The sequence below is a fragment of the Pseudophryne corroboree genome, chromosome 8 (assembly GCF_028390025.1).
Source record: "Pseudophryne corroboree isolate aPseCor3 chromosome 8, aPseCor3.hap2, whole genome shotgun sequence".
Taxonomy (NCBI): Eukaryota; Metazoa; Chordata; class Amphibia; order Anura; family Myobatrachidae; genus Pseudophryne; species Pseudophryne corroboree.
Genome location: NC_086451.1, coordinates 57,445,997 through 57,457,462, shown reverse-complemented (window position 1 = coordinate 57,457,462; position 11,466 = coordinate 57,445,997). Strand labels below are relative to the sequence as shown.

General features: G+C 49.7%; 1 protein-coding gene across 4 annotated transcripts in view; it reads right to left on the bottom strand.

Annotated features, from left to right (window-relative positions):
- Positions 1-3,200: 3,200 nt before the first annotated feature.
- TMEM268 (transmembrane protein 268) overlaps positions 3,201-11,466 on the bottom strand; it is a 99,128-nt gene continuing 90,862 nt past the window's right edge. For all 4 annotated transcript variants that reach the window (XM_063936432.1, XM_063936434.1, XM_063936435.1 and 1 more), the window contains one exon: positions 3,201-10,262. In XM_063936432.1, the coding sequence (XP_063792502.1) occupies positions 10,086-10,262 (177 nt within the window). In that variant the 3' untranslated portion in view covers positions 3,201-10,085. The remainder of the gene's footprint in view (positions 10,263-11,466) is intronic.

The window sequence follows — 11,466 nt, the reverse complement described above, 5'->3', positions numbered from 1 at the left end:
AAAGAATTTCTGGCAAGACATAAACATAAAGACATACAGAGTAATACCCATTTCACACTGCCAATGCCGGATCCCACTCGGGAATTGGAAACGGGTCCTTCCCAGGTGGGATCCGACATTGGCCGCTGCTGCAGGCTTCCCCGACCCGGGAATATGCTGGGCGGGTTGCCATAGCAGCGGGGGGCAGAGACGGCGGCGGCGGTGGAGGCCGCGCTGGGAGATGAGATCATCTCCGTGTCGCCTCTCCCTGCTGTAGTAAAAGGGTCCCGGGACGCATCGACCCGGGAGCCCGTTTACGCAGCCACTGACCCGGTATTAAACCTGGGTATAATACTGCTTTATTCCCGGGTTGAATTGCCGGGTCAGGCGACAAGGGATTTCAGCTATGCCCCTTTCATACCGCACGCTGACCCGTGTCGACCCAGCAATATGCCGGGTCCATACCGGGTTATTTGTGCGGTGTGAAAGGGGTATAAGCAGGGCCGTAACTACGTGTGTGCCAAGTGGGCTTGGCACACAGCACAGTTGCCCTGAGGGCGCACGGCCAGCGGCATGTAATGAGTCAAATTGACTCATTACATGCCGCCTCTGCTGTGTGCGCCGCCGCGCTGTGGAGGGAGAAGAGAGCACAGAGCAGCGCCGGGCAGCGGACAAGGAGGAGGAGGAGGGAGGGGGAGCAGGGAGCTGCAGCAGCGCTATTTCATTGGTAGTAAGCGCCGCTGCAGCATCCCCCTCTCCTTCCGTATTGGCTGCCCGGCGCTGCTGTGGATGCTGGGATGCGATTCCTTCATCCCAGCATCCACAGCAGCGCCGGCCAGCCTATACGGAAGGAGAGGGGGATGCTGCAGCGGCGCTTACTACCAATGAAAAAGCGCTGCTGCGGGTCCAGTCCCCCTCCCTCCTCCTCCTTGTCCGATGCCTGCACAGAGGGAGCTGCACGAGGAGCCTGACTGCCAGCGGGGAGAAGGTAAGTATATCTCTCTTTCTTTCTCTCTCTCTCTCTCTCAGGGGGACACCGTCTGCCATAATGTGTAAAAAGAGGGACTGGCTGCCGCAATGTGTAAAATGGGGGACCGGCTGCCGCAATGTGTAAAAAGGGGGACTGCCTGCCACAATGTGTAAAAAGGGGGACTGGGGCTGCCGCAATGTGTAAAAAGGGGACCTGCCTGCCGCAATGTGTAAAAAGGGGAACTGCTGGGGCTGCCGCAATGTGTAAAAAGGGGGACTGGGGCTGCCGCAATGTGTAAAAAGGGGGACTGGGGCTGCCGCAATGTGTAAAAAGCGGAACTGGGGCTGCCGCAATGTGTAAAAAGGGGGACTGTGGCTGCCGCAATGTGTAAAAAGGGGGACTGGCTGCCGCAATGTGTGAAAAGGGGACTGGCTGCCGCAGTGTGTAAAAAGGCGGACTGGGGCTGCCGCACTGTGTAAAAAGGGGGACTGGGGCTGCCGCAATGTGTAAAAAGGGGGACTGGCTGCCGCAATGTGTGAAAAGGGGACTGGCTGCCGCAGTGTGTAAAAAGGGGGACTGGGGCTGCCGCAATGTGTAAAAAGGGGGACTGTGGCTGCCGCAATGTGTAAAAAGGGGGACTGTCTGCTGTAATGTGTAAAAAGGGGGACGCTGTCTGCCGTAATGTGTAAAAAGGGGGACTGTCTGCTGTAATGTGTAAAAAGGGGGACGCTGTCTGCTGTAATGTATAAAAGGGGCTCTACCTGGTGTAGTGGCGCTACTGTGCAGCGTAATTTGAATAATGGAGACTACTGTGCACCATAGTATGAATTGCTATTATTTTGTGGCCACGCCCCTTCCCCATAAAGCCACGCCCCTATATATTTTTCACGCGCCTACGGCGCGCACTGCCCCTGTCTTACATGGGGGGGGGCGCCAATGTCATTTCTTGCACATAGCGCTAAAATGCCTAGTTACGGCACTGGGTATAAGTGGCCCACCACTGGGCTAGCCGCTCAGCTGCTGTAGACGGAACTTTATTTTTTTTTCTCTTACAGCCTGCCAACGACCTTCCCATCCCTCTTGGTTCAAGTGCGTTGCCTCTCTGCCATGATACAGAGACAGACAGCAGCGGGGTTTTCCCGCCCGTGAGCTGGAATAGCGTCTGGAACTTCTGGCCTATGACCGAGATAGCAGCGGGGACCCTTGAGTGTGAGCCGTAATCTGGCACGGGTCTCAAACCTGTGAGCCGGGGTAGTGGCAGTGGCCTCTGGCCTGTGAGCTGGGGTAGTGGGGGAACCATTGACCAGTGAGCCAGGGGAGCGGTGGGGGGGGGGGGGGGTTTGGGGCGTCATCCTGTGAGCTGGGTAGTGGCATGGAGCTTCCAGCCTGTGTGCCCGGGTAGCGACGGGGGTTATGCTGGCCATAGTGATAATGTTGCTGGTAGACCAGATCGCAGATCGGCTGACCTTGTCTTGGAGATTATTGTAGTGTGCGAGGGTAATATAGCTATATAATGATATGTACATGGCCTGTTGTATAGTGTTGCTGTAATATCCTTTATATACAGTATGTCGGAGAACTTCAGTACGCCACAGGCTCTGCCACAGCCCCTCTAACCCCCCCCCCCCCCCCTCCACTTCCATTCTTATCCACTTCCCATCATCTGGCACCTCCTCCTAGGGGCCCTGCCTATTTTGTCAGTCCCCGGCCCCACAATTTCTGATGGCAGCCTTGTGTGTGTGACCCTCCTGGAGCCGGGTCACTGGGAGAACCACATCTCTCAGCTAAGCCTCCCAGCAGCCCCCTCTCCAGTTGGAAGATAGAGGTGAGACCACCGGGAGCTGCGGAGACCACCAGAGACCTCCAGAAAGGTGAGTACAATTTCTTTTTATGCATCACTGGGGTTTCAGCACTAAATATCCTGCAACCACTTTTTTTAAAATGGATACCATGGGTATCCGGCGCACACATACCCGCTGTAATCCAAAATTGGGCGCGAAGTAAACTAGTTTTTTTACCTCACTGTACCTCTCTCCCAATTGAATCTTATAAAGTTCAATTTACTTACAAGGAAAAGCAGTACCTTGTTACACTAGTTATAGCCGCTGCGGCCGTCCAAACATAAGCAAATAACCGCTAAAATATGTATGCACGTTGCGGATACATGCCGACACACTGTGCGCACAATGCAGCGACGCGTGTGGCTGAATACACCTTATCCCTAAACAAGAATGGAATGCGACACCAGTAGTTAAATGTAATGTTGTGATCCAACGCATCAACAGTATTTACTCAAAAGATACAGATAAAGATACAACAATGTTACAGAGAAGAGCTACAACCAATAGTACATACGTTTGTTCGCGAGCGCTCCCGGATCCAGGACTCAGTCAGTCTTGGCAAGATGACCTCAGAGAAATAGGGACTGAAGCCTGGATCAGGAGACCTCTCTTTTATACAATGAGTCCAAATACAGCACAATGGGAAATGTAAGCTCTTCTTCCATAGGTCAAGGGGCAGGTCATTTACAGTACATGAGGTGTCATAGGTTGGTTTGAATGAATGGGCGATGCTTGGTCCAGGTGCAGATGTTCGCCACTGGGTTCCCGCCGAATATCAAGGGTACAGTAATTACGGTAGTTTATGAATATTACAATTCTGCACATATCTATACGCTGAAACATGCGATAAACTGCAAATAGCGACCGGAATGTATATCACAAAATACTGCACATCTGGATACCAAACACTAAGTCCTAACCTTGCTCTGTCCCCTCACATCCAGTAACCCTGAATAACTCTGTTGTTCTACCTTTAGAGTATATGTAACTTGCTGGCAAAGTGTGTGGAGATTATGTGTAAATTATGCACTATATGAATAGAATATTGAATATGTCTTTGTGGCTTTTCTGTGCGAATGCGTATGCTACCGTATATACTCATACCATGCGCCAATCCGCAAGGCTCGTGAGCCAGTGTATGTAGCGTGCGTGTATGCGTACGCACGGCGACCATGCGCACACACAGAGGCCACTCTGTTTGGTGTTTGCATGTGGTGTGTGTGTAATATTTTCGACTTTGACAATCTGAATTCCGGAGAGACTCAATAGGCTGCACACTGTGGAACTTTCTGGTAACTTGAATTGGTACATTACCCAAATGCTCGCATTGATATACCTGTGCACCTAAAGAGACTGAGGGGCCCATTTACCAAACAGTCTTTGCGGCTAAATCCTAGGTATCTGCTGTAATCTGCCCATTACCGCCTGCAGCCTGCCTGATGTATCAATATCGGGAATGCGAAGCATTCCCAATATTGATCCTGCAGCTACCACAATCTCCTGACTGCGGTAGCCCATTGTAGCCTATAGCTACACATTGCGGGATGTAGTTCCGTCAGGGTTCCCCGGGAACCCTCCGCCCTGCTGGAAATGGCCCCTGTGCACGGCAGTTAGGGTACAGCGCATACGCAGAGGCCCGATCACCCCGCTCGGCACATCTTTCGGAGCCTTTGTCCCTGCATGTGCCAGGTGATACATCCCGCTGATAGGATTGCATATTACAATGTGACCCTGGGCGATAAAATCCCGTCCAGAACACATGCAACATGTGATCTATGATAAAGGCCCACCCTCATTGTACTTGTACTGTTGCATTACCCGCCCGCTGACGCTGATAGACCTGCGCAAACATAAGAGACACAATAGACTGCTGATGGTGGAGCTTCCTGCTAACCGCCATTATTGCTTTATTCACCTGCTCACGTTGATATACCTGTATGTAAGGGGTAAATCAGAGAGTGTTATTCTGCCATTGACGGTACTATATCCTGGTACATGCTGTTTTTGCTTGTATCAATGACTTCATAGTACATCACAATAAAACTGAGTTGTACCAGATCTGTTTGTGGTTCTTGTGTCTGCTAGGGGAACAGCTAGAGTTTGCCACTCTGTCACGGTGGTTGCTCCCGGTACTCTCTGGGAACAGAAGCCATGTGGCCACTGATCTATAGGAAGAGGGAGCCTGCATCTAACACCTGTGCCTTGTACGGGGATACGGTCATTAGGTCGACCACTATTGGTCGACAGGGTCACTAGGTCGACAGTTCAAAAGGTCGACATGAGTTTTCCACATCTTCTTTATTTTTGGACTTTTTCATCCTTTTACGATCCTCGTGGACTATGATTGGGAATAGTAACCTGTGCCGAGCGCAGCGGTAGCGAGGGGACACGGTGCACTAATTGGGGTTCCCGGTCACTTTACAAAGAAAACAACACAAAAAAAGTAATTAAAAAAAACCCTCGTCGACTTTTTGACCTGTTGACCTATTACATGTCGACCTAATGACCATGTCGACCAATAGTGGTCGACCTAATGACTGTCGACCTAAGTTGTGTCGACCCATACCCCTTGTAAGTACCTATTTCAAAGGATCTGGAATCCGCCCAGAAGTTCAGGGAGTACTACATAGCGCAAGTATTTTATTTATTTATTTTTAGTGCACACAAACTCCATCTAATTAACATGGACCTTTATATTCAGGATCCCATTGTCCGTGCAATGACTTTTACTATTCACATTGATTGAATAACTAATGTGATGTATTGTTTTCTGAAGACACTAGCACATGAGCCTTTCTCTGCATACACAGCCTGATCCAGTGTTACACACAAAGCATCTGCAAATACGCCCAGAAGTAAATGTTATCATTCAGAGTCGTCGCATCTGTGTGACCGCAGCTCCTCCATCCCTCCGCTGATCAAAGCAGTCGCCATTATCATCAGCGGCAGCACATATCCGCCAGCCCTATCTGTGGTGCAAGAGATCCGGCTGAAATCAGATGGAACTCGGCATACGTTCACCTCTGATGAACCGTAGTACGCCCATGGATTACCTGTCCTACCTGTGAATGACCTGTCGCAGACCAGTAACACTCCGCGGAGATGGAACCGAGATCCGTGTGATAATGAAAAGCCGATAATTACCCTAAGCAGGGGCCGAGGCTTGCGCAGTCTGCTACAGATCGCCAGGCTCATACGCAGATGGAATTGTGCGCAACTCTGAATCAGAACCAGCGTAGCTAGCGAGATTCCAATGTACTGAACTCCAGTTTGTAGAAGAAACTTGGTCAATAGGTTTGTAGCAATACAATGTCAATTTCAGGAAGCAGCAATTAACAGATTGTTATCAGAGTGTTATCAAATACACAACTACAAGTGGAAACATTTCATCTCAATCATCCAATCATCTTTCACACTGGACGGGCAATTACTTTCATAAATCTACCCCTCCTTTAGACGACCTTTGATTGATTTATTTATTTAAAGCACCTGTAGTTAGGTTATGATAGTATTCCCAAGTAGCCCCAGGACCTCCACCGGAACCTGCGATGTCACATCAGGGAGGGGGGACACTCCCAGAGTAGCTGGGTGGGTAGTGTAAAGGTCCCCTGTATGGTAGGCGTGTTGTATATGAAGCACAAGATTGGCCAAGAGTCTTCCAATCAGGGTATGGATACACTGCACAAACGACCCCCTTGTTTACGGAACAGCGAGGACGGGCTCATTACAGCAGCTCTCACCCATCCTTAGTGTCAGGATAGCTGCGCTACATAACATTATTGGGGGTTGTGTGCGAGGTGTGAATATTGAACTGGGGCAGAGAAGGAGCAGGGAACCCAAACCAAGATCATTATCCCTCAAGTACAAACACAAACCGATAGCAAGAATGAGGCACCTTCTCTCAGGAGGCATTTATGAGAGGTAGTAGAGAGAAGTGAAAGTGTTAGCAGTTACAAACAACACCCACAGGAATACCAGGACTACTACACAACACACACAGGAGTACCTGGACTTCTACACAACACACACAGGAATACCTGGACTACTACACAACACACACAGAAATACCTGGACTACTACACAACACACACAGAAATACCTGGACTACTACACAACACACACAGGAGTACCTGGACTACTACACAACACACACAGGAATACCTGGACTACTACACAACACACACAGGAATACCTGGACTACTACACAACACACACAGGAGTACCTGGACTACTACACAACACACACAGGAGTACCTGGACTTCTACACAACACACACAGGAATACCTGGACTACTACACAACACACACAGGAATACCTGGACTACTACACAACACACACAGGAATACCTGGACTACTACACAACACACACAGGAATACCTGGACTACTACACAACACACACAGGAATACCTGGACTACTACACAACACACACATGAGTACCTGGACTACTACACAACACACACAGGAGTACCTGGACTACTACACAACACACACAGGAATACCTGGACCAGGGCCGTAACTGTGTGCCTGGCACACAGCGCAGTGGCCCTGAGGGTGCAACTGGCCACATTGTAATGAGTCAAACTGACTAATTACAAGCTGCCTTTGTGTGTGAGGTGAGGAGCAGCAACTCCGGGAGCAGGGGATTAGGAGGAGGGAGGGGGAGGAGGGAGCCGCAGCAGCGCACTGTAATTGGTGGCGGTGCTGCTGCAGCTGTCCCTCTCCTTCTACATAGGCTGGCCGCCGCTGCTGTGAATGCTGCGTGGGCTTCCCTCATCCCAGCATTCCCAGCGGCGGCGGCCAGCCAATGCTGCGGCTCCCAGGTCCCCCTCCCTCCTCCTCCTCCTCCCCTGCCCGGGATCTGCCAGCAGCTGCACTGAGGAGCCTGACTGCCTGAGCCAGCGGGAAGAGCGTAAGTATCATCTATTCTTTCTATCTATCTATCTATCTATCTATCTATCTATCTATCTATCTATCTATCTATCTATCTATCTATTCTATCTATTCTATCTGTCGTAATGTGTAAAAAGGGTACTCGGTCTGCTGTAATGTGCAAAAAGGGGACTCTGCTGTAATGTGTGAAAAGGGGACTCTGGGGGTCATTCCGAGTTGATCGCAGCCAGCAACTTTTTGCTGCTGCTGCGATCAACTAATCTCCGCCTATGGGGGAGTGTATTTTAACATAGCAGAGCTGCGATCGCTTGTGCAGCCCTGCTATGCTTAAAAATTTTCCTGCAAAACAAGACCAGCTGTGCAGCTACTTACCCAGCGCGACGGATCCAGCGATGAAGTCCCGGTCCTGACGTCAGACCTCCGTTCGCCTGGACACGCTTGCGTTCTTCTTACTACTCCCCGAAAACGGCCTCCAACGGTGAGTATCCGCCCCGGCCCGCCTCTCCGCTGTCAATCTTCTTTCCGTCCAGCGCTGTGTCTTTTCTTCACGCTAGGGCAACACCACGCGTGCGCACTGACCCGATTGCACCGCTGCGTGCGAACGGGTCAGAATGACCCCCTCTGTCCGCCATAATGTGTAAAAAGGGGACTCTGTCTGCTGTAATGTGTAAAAAGGGGACTCTGTCTGCCATAATGTGTAAAAAGGGGACTCTGTCCGCCGTAATGTGCAAAAAGGGACTCTGTCTGCTGTAATATGTAAAAAGGGGACTCTGTCTGCCGTAATGTGTAAAAAGGAGATGCTATCTGTCGTAATGTGTAAAAAGGGGGCGCTGTCTGCCGTAATGTGTAAAAAGGGGACTCTGCCGTAATGTGTAAAAAGGGGACTCTGCCTGTCGTAATGTGTAAAAAGGGTAATCTGTACACCATAATGTGTAAAAAGGGGACGCTGTCTGCCGTAATGTGTAATAAGGGGACTCTTCCGTAATGTGTAAAAAGGGGACTCTGCCTGTCGTAATCTGTCCACCATAATGTGTAAAAAGGAAACGCTGTCTGCCGTAATGTGTAAAAAGGGGACTCTGTCTGCCGTAATGTGTAAAAAGGGGACTCTACCTGGTGTAGTGGCGCTACTGTGCGGCGTAATTTGAATTGGTATTATTTTGTGGCCACACCCCTTCCTCATGAAGCCACTCCCCTATATTTTTGATGCGCACCTATGGCATGCACTGCCCCTATTTTACATAAGGGGGGGAGGGGGCGCTGATGCCGTTTCTTGCACACAGCGCTAAAATGTCTAGTTATACCACTGACCTGAACTACTACACAACACACACAGGAATACCTGGATTACTACACAGGAATACTTGTGTACAATAACATTACCTCTGTGCACAGAAAAGCCACATCTAGAGTAATACTGCCTGGAGCCGCCCCACACAGATATAATGACTGTTATAATGACTAGAAATAATAATACCTTGCTCCCATAGCCACTTGCCACAATTTAGGCCCCCGTCTAAATCCCAGTGTGCACTGTGGGCTCAGATTACCGTCACCTGTTTATTTATTTCCTTTCATTAACTAAAAGGGACGGAGGGAGCAAAACTTTAATGACATTGTTTTTAAAGGACTACTGTGAATTCTAGCACTAGTACAATACTGTACATTAGGTGTAGACAGAACTCAGGCAGCCCACATTTTTGTACACAGTCACAAGCCAAAAACATTTATCGTTACCCAGCACTGTCACTCAGGCCTCTCTCACTCACGGGGTGGCTCCCTATGTTTTGGCATCACCGCTGACCTAGTACTGTAGTAGTGGCTGAGGAGAGTGTCCAGTGGCTGCGGACTGTAACTCTGTAATGAGAGAGCTGGGAGGCGGACTGACTCTGCGCAGCCTCTTTCAGCAACTGTCCGGGTGTCAGCCCATTTGGCACATTCTACATTTTTGGTTAAGATATGTGTGTTACGTGTTTCATAATATAGAAGCTTCCTGTGTATAAGCCAGGTGACAGAGCCAAGCACATCCTAACATGAGGGTAGAAGTGCTGAGGACTTTGCTAGTGTACAAGGTTACATGCAGTGTTATAGAACGCTACTTCTGTCAAGAGATTGGAATTGATTGGCTGAGGTTTGTCAGTGTTGTAAGATGCTGTTTCATACTGTGATAACTAGTCTTCTTCAGAGGTCCTATAGCATAAACGGAGATAGTGAGACTTCTGTATAGAATGCACATTGCTTGCTGAGACTGTTAGTCAGTCACCCATCACCCGTAGTAGAGTGACTGCAGCCGCGGAGTACCATTTCCTCTCCTCCGTGAGGGCAGCTGCTGTACACCAGATCTCTGACGTTATATAGCGGCCAGGGCTGGCTTTCTGTGCGCCATTGGCCTTCTCTTCTTCTCTTCATATGCACGTGAAGCAACGTCCAGACATAAGTATATTGTTCTCAATGAATTGACAAGGGCACGGCACATCAAGAACACCCGTATGGCCTGCATCATGGACCCGGGGCAGTTGTCCGGTGGTCAGGAGACGCACGTAACAAGCACTCGCCATTATTAGGAGCTGTCGCGCCATCACCTGGGACAGAAAAAATTGGTTACACTGTGTTTCTGTAATCCACACTCACATCCCCTCCACGAGGACTCACCTAACCTACATTGGCTCACCCGATGTTCTCATACTACAACTCCCAGCATAGGTCTGGCTAATCACAATTCTATTCATTTTAAGGTAATAAAGTCAAAAACAGAAACATCCCATGCAGGCCCTTATCCTAAGCTTGTTCTCTAGACAGGGTTACAGCTGAGGCCTTATCCTCCGTGCACCACACACTGGAACCAACCTATCAGTGACCAACCCTGGTACCGCCACATCAGCCAAGGGCTAGTAGAAGCAATTCCAGATCACCCAGACAGAGTGTCCTATAGTAATGTGTAATAATGTGGGCAGAGCCTGAATCATGGTTTCCTTGTAGGGGGGATATTTGGGCACCGGGGAAGAGGAAGGGGTAGGGAGAAGGTAGTATAACAGGCCCCTACAGGCACTTACTGCAGGAGAAATTGCATGACATGACAAGGGAAGGAACAGCCCCCTGGTAGTTACCATATATAAAACAGCTAAAATATACAAATATAGGCTGTGACTCAGAGGTGGATGTGGGTGCAGTAGTCCTTGTGACTATTGCTGCAGCGGATACAGCGTTTTTATGCTAACCCGTGGATAAATGACATGGCCCCTGGCTGCCGCGTTAATCTGCCACATCATGTACAAAGATGCACCATCGGCGGACAATTGGTTGCAAGATTGGAAATTGCACCTGCCTATGGCAGAATATCAGGGGGATCATGGCTGCTGGTGTCAACAGAAGTGCATCTTTAGACGCAATCACTGACACCGACACACAATTTAGATCTACGTCTGCTGACAGTAATCATCAGGACATACGCGGCAAAACATGCGTCCACATCTGAGTCATACCCATAGTACCATATGGACCAAAACAAGTTGCTAGTATGACGTACTCCTCATGTGTTTAGCTGCACGGATCATGGAGCCCCGGAGTCCTGTGACACAGATGACACTACTGCCCGCCAGATGTCTTATCTTACTGCAGTCACAGGGGAAGAGGGGACGGTCCAGCATGCCCGAGGAGCAAAGATCAGCGCCAACCAAATGTGAAGACTAAAGAGAGAAGAAGGAGGAGAGGCGCGGGAGTGCGGTCAGAGAGGAGGAAGGCACGGCCATTGCTGGGACCGTCACCAGACCACTCTGAGAATCCACA